The 14,113-nt window shown below is 42.1% G+C and overlaps 1 protein-coding gene across 4 annotated transcripts in view; it reads right to left on the reverse strand.

Moving 5' to 3' along the window:
- Positions 1-935: 935 nt before the first annotated feature.
- The window catches only part of LOC132821799 (AP-2 complex subunit mu), a 73,474-nt gene continuing 60,296 nt past the window's right edge, over positions 936-14,113 (reverse strand). For all 4 annotated transcript variants that reach the window (XM_060834601.1, XM_060834603.1, XM_060834602.1 and 1 more), the window contains 3 exons: positions 8,918-9,015; positions 4,469-4,580; positions 936-2,279 (listed from right to left, as the gene is read on the reverse strand). In XM_060834601.1, coding sequence (XP_060690584.1) covers positions 2,145-2,279; positions 4,469-4,580; positions 8,918-9,015 — 345 coding nt within the window. In that variant the 3' untranslated portion in view covers positions 936-2,144. The remainder of the gene's footprint in view (positions 2,280-4,468; positions 4,581-8,917; positions 9,016-14,113) is intronic.

A 14,113-nucleotide genomic window follows, 5' to 3' on the forward strand; every position in this document is an offset into this window, starting at 1 on the left:
AACATGACAAAATGGGAAAAATCTTCGAGGAGAAAGGGAGGTCTGCAGATGCTGGAGATCAGAGCTGAAAATGCGCAGCAGGTCAGGCAGCATCCAAGGAACAGGAAATTCGACGTTTCGGGCTAAAGCCCTTGCCCGAACCGTCGATTTTATTGCTCCTTGGATGCAGCCTGACCTGCTGCGCTTTTCCAGCAACACATTTTCAGCTCAAAATCGGGAAAAGACAGATAAAGGCTCATTTGTGATACATGCCACTAGCAGCAATTGTCCTTAGCTGACATTTAGTCAATACTCAGTTGAGCAGAAAACAAAGCTTTAAAAGGCAAAATATAGTCAACAAAACTCCTTTCAATTTGCCAAAGTTTCCACCTGCCTTTATGTAGAATTGATGGGAAGCAGGAGAAATGTCCCAGTATTCATGAATTTTCACTGTTCAATCAACTCTCACGACATTGGCTCAGAGATTAGCACTGCTGCCTCACAGTGCAGGGATCTGGATTCTACTTCAGCCTTGGATGATTGGAGTTTGCACATTATCTGCGTGGGTTTTATCTGGATGCTCTAGTTTTCTGCCACAGTCCAAAGATGTGGGGTTTCGGTGGATTAGCCATAGGGAAATGCAGGGTTACAGGGTTAGAGCAGGGGGTGTGTTTGGGTGGGATGCTCTTTGGAGGATCGATGTAGACTTGGTGGGTTGAATGGCCTGCTTCCACACTATCGGGATTCTGTGACAGATCTACATCTCAAGTCCTCCTTCTTTCTACTCCATATTCCCTGACAGTCACAAAATCCTGAAGTCTTCAGATAACTGAAATGCAGAGGATAGCTTGCAGGGTGACTTTGCAAAATGAGGCACTGATGTTTACTTTTGAGTAGAGAGATGATAATGTAAATAATTTCACAATTTAAATTTTAAAATAAAAACACAACCTGCACTGATTCTGTATGGTTTATTAATATTAACTGGACGATCACAAAAGTTGCCAAAGAGCGATCACACCATTGAGCAAAAGGATTTACAGGCGAGAGTCTTCCACACTTGTCCTTGTAAGACATCCTTTCTCTAAAATTGGTGCAGGGTTAGGTGATCGACTGACTGAAATCGCCATGATCTCTCACACAGAGCTCAGGTCCACTGTTAGTAGACCTGTGTAGGAATATGCAAACTCTCGTGCTGTAATGTAAAGTTATGTGCACCAATTAGTTCCACGGAGAGGGGAATCAAGTGAAAACCAGAGTGACCAATTAGGGAAAGTGAGAAAATGTCACGTACACTGGATGGGACTGCCAATTAACCAACTTTTAAAAAATTGAGTCACTCTGGCTCACATTGTCCTTCCTGAATAAAGATCCTGGTCATTATAGTGGGATTAGTCAAGATGTATACAAGCATATCATTTCTCAAATGGATAAAGTACGTATTTTTCCTCTCAAATCAGCTACCTTCATGTAGAACTACCCTTGGGCTGTTCCCTTGGATTTTAATCATTCATGATGTCCTAACTTATGGTGCTATCTGCCGAATACAGCCCTTACCTACCCACTATCTCTGAAAGAAGCTGCTTGAGATTTTGCAAAAAACAAAAACTCAGCCAGTGAACTGATGCTTTCTTTCTCTTTCTCTCTCACCATTGCGTTAACCAAAACAAAGTAGCAACACTTTGACAAGAATTTTTTGGTCACAAGAAATAATAATTAAAGACACTTCGGCAATTCAACCACAGCTTGAAGGAAGGACCAGCAGTGCCTCTTGATTGCACAGAACAGTCATTACAACATTGCTATCAGTACACGGTTCAATCTCTACCAGGAACGTCCAGTTACATTCTATGGAACTACAATACGCATATATAGTTGGAAAATACATTTTATGAGGTGAATGTGAAGTGGGACATGGAACAGGAGCTGCTTTGAACGCTGGGCATTGTCAATGAGAGTACAATAAAAATCAACCAAAATGAGGCAAAAGCAGGACTGTGGATCGACTGGATCTCCATTGTCAGTGGTGCAACCACATCCCTATAAATGAGGCTCCTGCCATCTCCTAGGCAATGTCAAGTGCACCATGTAGCAACCAACAAGGAGAGAGAGAGTCCGATGTGTTTCAGTGGGTGCCACAGGGGGCAAATGGGTAAACCCTGCTTTCAGCATCTGGTCTCATAGATGCCACTTCGCCCAATGTACCGGACCCATTTTATCACATCATGATCGCTGTAGTTCAGCTTCGGCTCAAACACTTTAAGGTACCGCACCTTCAGTCCAGATGGAGCGAACGGGACCTGCACAGAATAATGGGACAGAGCGAATACATAAAACATGGTATAAAAATACACATTTTGACCAAAGAACACATTTACATTAGATAGCTGTGATACTTCAAAACCCAAATCTTGCAGGAAACTGGAAATATGGAAAAAGGTATACTGAAGCTAATATCAAAACATTTTATAATCGAGAAAGAATAGTAAAAGGTGGACTTATTAAAAACATAATACACAAGTGTAGAAACTGCCAGGGTAGCGAGAACTTAAATATAAACCCAGTTTTGTTTTTAAAAAGATTAAATTCCCTACGGTGTGGAAACAGGCCCTTCGGCCCAACAAGTCCACACCGACACTCTGAAGAGCAATCCACCCAGACCCATTGCCCTACACCTAACACTATGGGCAATTCAGCATGGCCAATTCATCTGACCTACACACCTTTGGACTGTGGAGGAAACCTGAGCACCCAGAGGAAACCCACGCAGACATGGGAAGGATGCGCAAACTCCACAAAGACAGTTGCCAGAGGCAGGAATTGAACCCGGGTCCCTGGCACTATGAGGCAGCAGTGCTAACCACTGAGCCACCTTGCTACCCTTATTTAGGGGCTAGGCCAGAAAAGTCAGGACATAAAAGGTGGTGGAAGTCTGGAACATTCTACCTCAAAAGACTGTCAAATTGAAAATATCAAACAGAGATCTGTGTTAGTAAGGGTATCAAAGTTACAGAATCAAGGGCAGACAGAGACTTACAATCAGATATAGCCAAAACAAATGACAGAACAGACTGAAGGACTGATTAGAGGCAAAAAACCTGCAAATGCTGGAATCCAAAGCAGACACAGGAGGCTGGAAGAACATGGCACATCAGGAAGTGGAGAAGTTGATGTTTCGGGTCAAGACCCTTCATCAGCATGGGGGAGGGATAATGGAGCTCAGAAACAAGTACAGGGGAGTGGGGCTGGGGAAAAGTAAATGGGATAGCGATACGTGGATGCAGGTCAAGCTTGTGATAGATCCATGGGAAGGGTGGAGCACATCGGTGGGAAGCAAGATGGACAGATAAGGCCAAGTCAAGGTGGTGGGGAGGACAGTCAGGACATGGGATCAGGCTGGAGGTTGGAAGACAAAAACTAGATGGTAGGAGATGGAATGGAAGGAAAGTGGTGGCGCTAGAAAGGTAGCCAGGGGATAAGTGGAAAGGTTATTTGAAATTGGAGAACTCAATGTTAAGTTCTCCCGGCTGTAGACTGCTCAGGCGGAAGATGAGATCATCTTCCTCCAGCTTTGTGGTCTGCAGTAATGGAGGGAGCCAAGAAAAGACACGGTGGAGGGGGAAGTGATTAGATTAGATTAGACTCCCTACAGTGTGGAAACAGGCCCTTTGGTCCAACAAGTCCACAACGATCCTCCGAAGTGTAACCCACCCAGACCCATTTCCCTTTGACTAATGCACCTAACACTATGGGCAATTTAGCATGGCCAATCCACCTGACCTGCATATCTTTGGACTGGGAGCACCTAGAGGAAACCCAAGCAGACACTGGGAGAATGTCTGTGTGGAGATTGCAGAGTTGCCAGAGGCTGGAATCAAACCTGGGTCCCTGGCGCTGAGGTAGCAGTGCTAACTACTGAGCCACTGTGTTACCCAGTGGGGGAATTGAAATGGGCAGTGACTGGTTGGCCTGATCCTGGTTTTATGAAGTGATACCGAATCATAAGGGAATAACTGAGAAAGGAATGTTCAATTTCCCAAAGTAGAAATAGGACAAAATCACAGAAGGGAACCTACATTTTAAAAGACAGGAACAGGAGATTTAAGGTAAGGTTAAAGAAAAATACAAGGTAAAAATGACTAAATTAGATCTCCTACAGTGTGGAAAGAGGCCCTCCTAAGTGTAACCCACTCCACTCTGACTAAGGCACATAACAACAATGGACAATTTAGCATGGCCAATTCACCTGACATGCACATCTTTGGAATGTGGGAGGAAACTGGAGCACCCAGAGAAACCCACGCAGATACTGGGAGAACGTGCAAACTCCACACAGGCAGTCGCCCGAGGTGGGAATTGAACCTGGGATCCTGGTGCTGTGAGGCAGCTTCGCTAACCACTGAGACACCGTAAAGATACACAAATCTCTAGCATCAGATTAATAAAATATATATTACTTCAGTGCTCTGCAGGTTATAACTGTACTTGCCTCAAAGTTCATGGAGATAGGTGGACGAGCCCATTTCTTTTTGTCATTAGTGGGTAGAAGCTCTATCTCAGCACTGATCTGAGATTCCTTCATTCCTGCCATTCGCTTAATCCTGCAAGCATAATTGAAGGAGAATTAATGAAAGGTAACCTCCTGTTTTCCAAATCTAAGTTATGATATCAGAAAGTACAACATTTTTCATCATGTAAGGCTTCAGTCATCTGACTACCAGTACTGTACAAAGAAGCATCTTTCAGAATTCTTTAGGTTCTAATATAAGCCTGCTTTCAAAAATGGGAGGGAGTGAGAAAACAAGAAAACAGGCCAGTTGGTATGACATTGGTATTGGTGAAATGCCAGGAATTCAATAAAAGACATTTTTCAAACACAAATCATGAATCCACATGGACAAGGAAATCCTACTTGTAAAATTTGGGACAATATAACTAGCAGAGTCAACAGAACGGAACCATCACTAAGTGTTGCACAAGAGGCTGCAACAAAATGAGGGCTCACTGGATTGGGTAACAGCAGTACAGATTGAAGATTGGTTTACCCAGAAGAGTGCAGGAACACACAAGTCATTTGCAAGTCAACTTACTGTAACCAATGAGGCATCACAAGGATCAATTCCGGGACCTTATTTAATTACAATCTATATCAATGACCAGGATGAGGGGACTAAATGAATTTTAAAAAAATGATGATATAAAATTAAGAAGTGAAGAAAACTGATTTGCAAATGCAAAGATGCAACAAAGAAAGTTACCTCAGATTACAACAGGATCTTGACCAGATGGGCCAACGGACTGAGAAGTGACAGATGGAGTTTAATTCAGATAAATGTGAGGGGCTGCATTTTGGGAAAGCAACTCTTAGCAGGACTTATACACTTAATGGTAAGGTCCTAGGGAGTGTTGCTGAACAAAGAGACCTTGGAGTGCAGGTTCATAGCTCCTTGAAAGTGGAGTCGCAGGTAGATAGGATAGTGAAGACAGCATTTGGTATGCTTTCTTTTATTGGTCAGAGTATTGAGTACAGGAGTTGGGAAGTCATGTTGCACCTGTACAGCACACTGGTTAGGCCACTGTTAGAATATTGTGTGCAATTGTGGTCCCCTTCCTATTGGAAAGATGTTGTGAAAAACTTGAAAGGGTTCAGAAAAGATTTACAAGGATGTTGCCAGGGTTGGAGGATTTGAGCTATAGGGAGAGGCTGAACAGGCTGGGGCTGTTTTCCCTGGAGCGTCAGAGGTTGAGGGGTGACCTCATGGAGGTTTACAAAATTATGAGGGGCATGGATAGGACAAATAGGCAAAGTATTTTCCCTGGGGTCGGGGAATCCAGAACATAGGTTTAGGGTGAAAGGGGGAAGATATAAAGGAGATCTAGGGGGCAACCTTTCACATCGAGGGTGGTACGTGTATGGAATGTGCTGCCAGAGGAAGTGGTGGAGGCTGGTACAATTACAACACTTAAGAGGCATTTGGGTCGGTATATAAATAGGAAGGGTTTGGAGGGATATGGGCTGGGTGCTGGTAGGTGGGACTAGATTGGGTTGGACCGAAGGGTCTGTTTCCATGCTGTACATCTCTATGACTATGCTTAGACAGGAATGTAGCAGAGTAGGATAGAAGAAAAATATGAAGTTATCTATTTTAACACAATTTTTCAAAACAATGCCCAGACGGCTCCAGGCAACCATGTACATGGATCATAAAGTTAACCTGCTGGTAAAGCAAGCAGGAAAGTAATTCCTATGCTAGCATTTAATTACAAGTACTGACTATAACCTGAGTTTTGTGTAGGTGTTTTGTTAATTTCACTTAAGAATAGAAATAATTTTCACAGAAAAGATTCATCATGATTCCGGAGATGAGATGACTCTGTGATAAGTTGTCAAGTAAACTGCCCCTTTCATGAAACTAGTGAAGAATGAGAGATTCTCTCTCCCAAAATAAAAGTTAACTGCTTCAGGGTTTAGGCGTGTAAATGGTGGCACGTTGCTCAAGTACCTCAAAAGAGGAGGAAAAGCCTTCGTAAGAAGGTTAGCTATTACGGCTGAGATAGGAGAAAATTCTTCAAAACATTGTGAACCTTCAGAATTCTATAATTGATGGGCTGTAAATGCTTATGAACACTTGGTCATCAAGTTCATTCAAGTTAGTGATTGTCAGGCATTTGGTCACAAAGAAACAAAAGATACAGCATACAGCAGGAAAATGCAGGTTTCCTGCACTTTTTAAATAAACCTATTTAGTTGTGTTATGGCCCATCCCTATAGAAGATGCTTGAACCTGGCTTTCTGGTTCAAAGGTAGGGACATTAGCATTTCACCAAAAGAGCCCTCAGAAGAAATATAAACTGTGGTACAGCATTTGCCACAACTTCAAGCAATGGTGGACTATGCTCAGGCATCCAGATAGTCTTAATGGTCTACATAATACCCAGTTCCTCTAACTCAAGAGTGACCTTGACAGAACTGGTTATACATATCAGGCTTCATAGTTTAACTCACTCTAAAAAATTAGTTCTCTTTAAATGTTTCTATTTTAAAAGTGGAGTTGCTATCACTGCAACAATTAATAACTCTTCCAACTAAATGTTGCTTCATATGACTCAATACCGAACTCTTTTCGTTTGTAGAAATGACTACACAGAGTATGACTGCTTCAATCAAACAGCACCACGAATGTGAATGTGCTTAAAACTAAACTTTGCCAGTTTAGATTGTTCTTAAAACAGGTCAGAAAAACTACCAATTCAAGCCAAAGGGTATATGCAGAGCAATGTACTGAATGGGAGGACTTTTGCACGTTAGGAATATTTCCCCAAGGACCTGTACAAGAGCTACCTAGTATCTGCTTGACTCCACTAATATTGTTCAAAAGCAAACATAATGGATTATCCTCGTTGTCAATTCTTGTTGCTATTACTGATTCAAGAATGCAGTTATAAAATTTTTCCCAAATATTTTGAGGGGGGGACTAAATGATGAAGTGTGTGCATTGAACCCAAAAACCAGAGGTAAAATTCAGGATACAATGAAGGTTTCTTAGTATGCTGGTAAGCTAATATTCCATTTAAAAAGAGACTTAGTACAGTGCCCAGTGAACACACATGCACAGTACAAATTTGTCTTCCAATTGAGCTCAAAGGGCTTAAGGTTCAGAAATTTAAGTATGCTGCATTGGTTCTTACATTGCACAACTGCTGGGCAAGTTTCAGGGGAGTGTGGGTCTAAGTCCAACCCATTCTGTGACTGATCATTATTTATTGTAGATTTATCGTCTAAATTTGGTATTTTCATTGGCTGTGAATGTATGATTGATATTTTAAAATGGTTCTGATACAGCTAATAATTATATTGAAAATCACCCAGGAACAAGCTAGTGATTTGGTTGCCAAGAGGACACAAGCACAGACCAAAACCCAAACGAAGTGCTAGCTTTTGTATTGTCAAAATATAAGCCGAGCTGGTCTTGTTAAACTCAAGACTCTCAAATCCCGAGATCCGGAAAGTGACCACCTTTTGTGTTACCATCAATAGAATACTAAGTGAATGCCTGTTTGAAAGGTGGGGCCAATGGAGACAAAGACCAAAGAGCCAACAGAAAATACCTTGCTGCTCGAAGTTAGTTTGATCATACTAAGGAGAACTGATCAAGTGGCTTATTGCCAGGATACTTCTGAGCAGGATTAATGTTCAATATTCATATTTAATACCAGAGGCTTCCATGGACTAAAAAGTCATTTAAAGTCAGCAGTTGTGATCATTTGACACATACGAAACAGCTCCTCAATGATCATTTTATTCGAACAGCACTGCAATTTGGTGAGGTGTCAAGAAATTTGCAACTCTCACTTGCATTATAACTGCACAAATTGAGAGATATAAAGTTGCTATCCAGCTTGAATTAAATGATGACAGACACTAGAATCTGAAGGAAAAGTACATAAACAGTAGACTTTGAGCAACACTGATTGGTAAAAGGAAAGATACTAGGACCTCCTTGCTATGTCTCAGTCTCAGAAATTGAGACATAACAGCAGGGAGAAAGAAAGCATTTTGAATCACAGAGGAATTGGGACATAATTAGAAGGCTAAGTAGCAGCAGAGGGTGATAGTATAAATGCTACACATGATTTTCAACTGTATCATGGAGTTTATAGTGAAAATACGCTTTCTGTATTAGTTGCCTCCTAAGTAATATTTGGTTAATGCGGAGTTTAGTTAGTACAATAAATCTTAAGCCATAAAATTATGTAGTTCTATTCATTGATATTCATATTACTTTTTTAAAAAATCTTGTTCTCTACAAGGATTGTAACATTGGTTTACAATTCAATTTTATCTGAAACTCCCAGTAAACTATTTTGTAACTGCTGCAGTGCATTACAGTACAATGGACAGGAAGAAAATCTAAATGCATTTTAAAAGGTCACTTACTTCCAAACAATTGCATTTTCACTGGCCTTGTACTTTGCTTTCCCTTTCATGCAGATGACCTGTACTCCACTGGTATTGAGTGGAGTTGGAATACGCACCTGCAGGATACAGAAGAACTAGTCAGCAATAATAAATTCAGTAAAAACTGATACGGTTAAGAAAAAATGATCACATACTCCTAGTCATGGGATAAACTGGGTAGAATCAAGTTTACCATCATTGATCAGATAATTAAACTCTATATCAACTCACCTGCTATAATTCACGACTCATCTTTGGTCTTTTTACTTGTCCTTTTGCCTTCTACCATCAATTCTCATCATTTAATTTCTCCTTCTTCCACTTTACTGTGGATTCTGCCTTTGGCTCTGCTCTCAATCTTCCCTGCAGCTGCACTAACATTTTCCCAGCTTTGACAAAAGTCAACCACTTATAACTCTTAGTCCTATTTTTAAAACAGATGGTGCCCGACTTGAAAATTTCCAACTAGTACAGACGACATGGGTCATTCGTATTAAAATTGTACGTCATCAGTAGTACTTTGTACTTAGTACTTAGAAAGCAGGAGACAACAGCTTCGCTTGACTTGGAGGTCGCCACTGATGATGTTACCTAGCCAGGTAACGAAACATCTGGATATCAAACCTACAGCTCAGCAAGCACCTACACCCTAAATCTGACTGGTATATACATTTTGAACATTTTAAAAACTGCTTTATTGCAAAGTTTTTCTGGTGGATAGAAGTTTGAAGAGACATGGGAAGAGAATTCTCACTGCTGACTGACTGACCTCAGGAACAAGATAGTTTGTACTGCAGTAGCTGTTAAAAAGAAAAACCAAGAGCCAAGTACAAACAAAGCATAGGAAAAGCCCGGACTGTTAAAGCAGATCACAAAAGCTGAGAGAGAAGTACATTTGAACCCAAAGTCAAGCCTGGTCCTAAAAGGTGGGGAAGGTGCTGAGAGGGTCAGTTGCTTTAGATTTCTAAAACGGAGAATGAAATCACAGAATCCCTGTTGCGGGTTGTGAGTTCATGGAATGCCCTGCCCGTATCAGTGGTGAACTCTCCTTCTTTATGGTCATTTAAGCGGGCATTGGATAGGCATTTGGAAGTTATTGGGCTAGTATAGGTTAGGTAGGATTCGGTCGGCGCAACATCGAGGGCCGAAGGGCCTGTACTGCGCTGTATCCTTCTATGTTCTATGTTCTATATGTGAAAGCAGACCATTCAGCCTGTTGAAACTCTCCAATCGGCAGATTACCCAGGGTTGAGTAACCCTTCCTCAGATGAACCCTTAACTCTGATTTCTCTCCACAGATGCTGCCAGACCTGCTGAGCATTTCCAGCAATTTCTACTTTTGTCTCTGACATTAATTATGGTTACTGGTACGCCAGTAGGTGAATGTTAACTGTAGATTAATCAGTACTGCTTTTAAATAGGAACAGAATCTATGGAAGCTGCTAAAGAATTCCACATTTATAATGTACAGCTGTGCAAATAAAAGCTTAAGTGCGTAAAGATCAGGCTCTAGTTCTATCCTTCCCTGCCAATCATCAGAATATGGAACAACAGGTCAGCCAGTACCGAGAGGGAGAATAGAAGGACTGAAGTTTCAAGCAGAGATCTGGATTAGAATTAACGTTCAAAACACTAACCCTGACATGAACATCTGTTGGCAGACCCGCTGATATATTTAGCATTATTGCTTTTTAAGCCAGATTTAGTGTTTGGGCTCAACAACCTCAATTTCTTCCAGTTGTATATTTAATCAAAAGCACAACATAGAGCTTCTGGGTATGTTTGAATGTCATGCAAACTTCAGATCCAACTAGAAGATTCCAAACAACACTCAGCATTGTAAAAGTTGGCAATAGAAAAATCATCTGTTTTTCTCTCTCTCTCTCTGTAATGGGAGCGAGCTCTTGAGAAAAATGAAATTGAACGAGTGGGTCACAGCAGGATTTTTTTTAAATTAAAGAATTTCAGCTACAAAAAAATGATTTCAATTTTGTCCAGATTGTGTACTGTTTCGCCCAAATACTGTGCAAATATCTTTTCTGGTGAAGATCTTTGCCTCCTCACTCCCCACGAATGTCATACCGGAGGACTTGAAGGAGGCGAATGATGGTCCTCGTTTCAAGAAGGGGAATAAGGAAATCCCTGGCAATTACAGACCAGTCACTCTTACGTCTGTGGTCAAAGTTTTGGAAAGAATTCGGAGGGATAGGATTTATGACGATTTGGAAAAGCATAGTGTGATTAAAGGTAGTCAGCATGGCTTTGTGAGCAGATCATGCCTCACAAATCTTAGAGTTCTTTGAGGTGGTGACAAGACAGGTCATAGTCATAGAGATGTACAGCATGGAAACAGACCCTTTGGTCCAACTCGTCCATGCCGACCAGATATCCCAACTCAATCTAGTCCCACCTGCCAGCACCTGGCCCATTTCCCTCCAAACCCTTCCTATTCATATACCCATCCAAATGCCACTTAAAAGTTGCAATTGTACCAGCCTCCATCACATCCTCTGGCAGCTCATTCCATACACGTACCACACTCTGCATGAAAAAGTTGCCCCTTAGGTCTCTTTTATATCTTTCCCCTTTCACCCTAAACCTATGTCCTCTAGTTCTGGACTCCCTGACCCCAGGGAAAAGACTCTGCCTATTTATCCTATCCATGCCCCATAATTTTGTAAACCTCTATAAGGTCACCCCTCAACCTCCGACGCTCCAGGGAAAACAGCCCCAACCTGTTCAGCCTCTCCCTGAAGCTCAGATCCTCCAACCCTGGCAACATCCTTGTAAATATTTTCTGAACCCTTTCAAGTTTTTCACAACATCTTTCCAATAGGAAGGGGACCATAACTGCACGCAACATTCCAACAGTGGCCTAACCAATATCCTGTACAGCCGCAACATGACCTCCCACCTCCTGTACTCGATACTCTGACCAATGAAGGAAAGCATACCAAACGCCTTCTTCACTATCCTATCTACCTGCGACTCCACTTTCAAGGAGTTATGAACCTGCACTCCAAGGTCTTTGTTCAGCAACACTCCCTAGGACCTTACCATTAAGTGTATAAGTCCTGCTAAGATTTGCTTTCCCAAAATGCAGCACCTGACATTTATCTGAATTGAACTCCATCTGCCACTTCTCTGCCCATTGGCCCATCTGGTCAAGATCCTGTTGTAATCTGAGGTAACCCTCTTTGCTGTCCACTACACCTCCAATTTTGGGGTCATCTGCAAACTTACTAACTGTACCTCTTATGCTTGCATCCAAATCATTTATGTAAATGACAAAAAGTAGAGGGCCCAGCACCGACCCTTGTGGCACTCCACTGGTCACAGGCCTCCAGTCTGAAAAACAACCCTCTACCACCACCCTCTGTCTTGTACCTTTGAGCCAGTTCTGTATCCAAATGGCTAGTTCTCCCTGTATTCCACAAGATCTCACCTTGGTAATCAGTGTCCCATGGGGAACCTTGTTGAATGCCTTACTGAAGTTCATATAGATCACATCTACTACTCTGCCCTCAATCTTCTTTGTTACTTCATCAAAAAACTCAATCAAGTTTGAGAGACATGATTTCCCACGCACAAAACCATGTTGACTATCCTGAATCAGTCCTTGTCTTTCCAAATACATGTACATCCTGTCCCTCAAGATTCCCTCCAACAACTTGCCCATCACTGAGGTCAGGCTCACTGGTATATAGTTCCCTGGCTTGTCCTTACCACCCTTCTTAAACAGTGGTACCACGTTTGCCAACTTCCAGTCTTCTGGCACCTCACCTGTGACTATCGATGATACAAATATCTCAGCAAGAGGCCCAGCAATCACTTCTCGAGCAACGAAGGTCGAGCAGTGGATGTGATGTATGTGGACTTCAGCAAGGCATTTGATAGGGTTCCTCATGGTAGGCTCATTCATAAAGTCAGGAGGTCTGGGACACAGGGGGATTTGGCTATCTGGATTCAGAACTGGTTAGCTGACAAAAGGCAGAGAGTGGTTGTAGATGGGAAAGTATTCTGCCTGGAGATCGGTGTTGAGTGAGGTCCTGCAGGGCTCTGTTCTTAGTAGTTTTTATAAATGACTTAGATGAGAAATTTGAGGGGGGTGGGTTAGTAAATTTGCAGACAACACAAAGGTTGGAGGTGCTGTTGATAGTATTGACGGCTATTGCAGGCTGTAGCACAACACAGACAGGATGCAGACCTGGGTTGAGAAATGACAAATGGAGTTCAACCTGGATAAATGCAAAGTGATGCATTTTGGAAGGTTGAACATGAATGATGAAAATGGGATTAAAGACAGGATTCTTGGCAGTGTGGAGGAACAGAGGGATCTGGGTGTGCAAGTACATAGATCCCTCAAAGTTGCCACCCAAGTGGATAGGGTTGTTAAGAAAGCATATGGTGTTTTGGCTTTCATTAACAGGGGGATCGAGTTTAAGAACTGCGAGGTTTTGCTACAGCTCTACAAGTCCCTGGTGAGACCACACTTGGAACACTGAGACCAGTTCTGGTCGCCCTACTATAGGAAAAATACAGAGGCTTTGGAGAGGGTGCAAAGGTTTACCAGGATGATGCCTGGACTGGAGGGCTTGCCTTATGAAGAGAGGTTGACTAAGCTCGGACTTTTCTCTCTGGACAGGAGGAGGAAGAGAAGTGCCCTGATTGAGGTACACAAGGTAATGAGAGGAATAGATAGAGTCAATAGCCAGAGACTTTTCCCCAGGGCAGAATTGACTGGTGCGAGGGGTCATATTTTTTAGATATTAGGAGAAAAGTTTAGAGGTGAAGTCAGAGGTAGATTCTTTACGGAGAGCTGTGAATGCATGGAATGCATTGCCAGTGGTGATGGTGTAAGCAGAGTCATTGGGGATATTTAAGCAACTGCTGGACATGCACATGAATAGCAATGATTTGAGGGGTGCGTAGAGTAAGTTTTTTTATTCTACATTAGGATTAATCCTCGGCACAAAATCGTGGGCCAAAGGGCCTGTTCTATGCTGTGCTTTTCTATGTTCAAAAATAAAAGAAAAGGTTGGAGATACTCAACAGGTCTGTCAGCAACCATGGAGAAAGATAGAGGTAGCTTTTCAGTTCTGTGATCCATCCTCAAAAACTGGGAAAACTAGAAGTGTAATAGATTCTGAAAGAGGCAACGTGAAGCCCCCTTCT

This window comes from Hemiscyllium ocellatum, chromosome 13, assembly GCF_020745735.1.
Source record: "Hemiscyllium ocellatum isolate sHemOce1 chromosome 13, sHemOce1.pat.X.cur, whole genome shotgun sequence".
Taxonomy (NCBI): Eukaryota; Metazoa; Chordata; class Chondrichthyes; order Orectolobiformes; family Hemiscylliidae; genus Hemiscyllium; species Hemiscyllium ocellatum.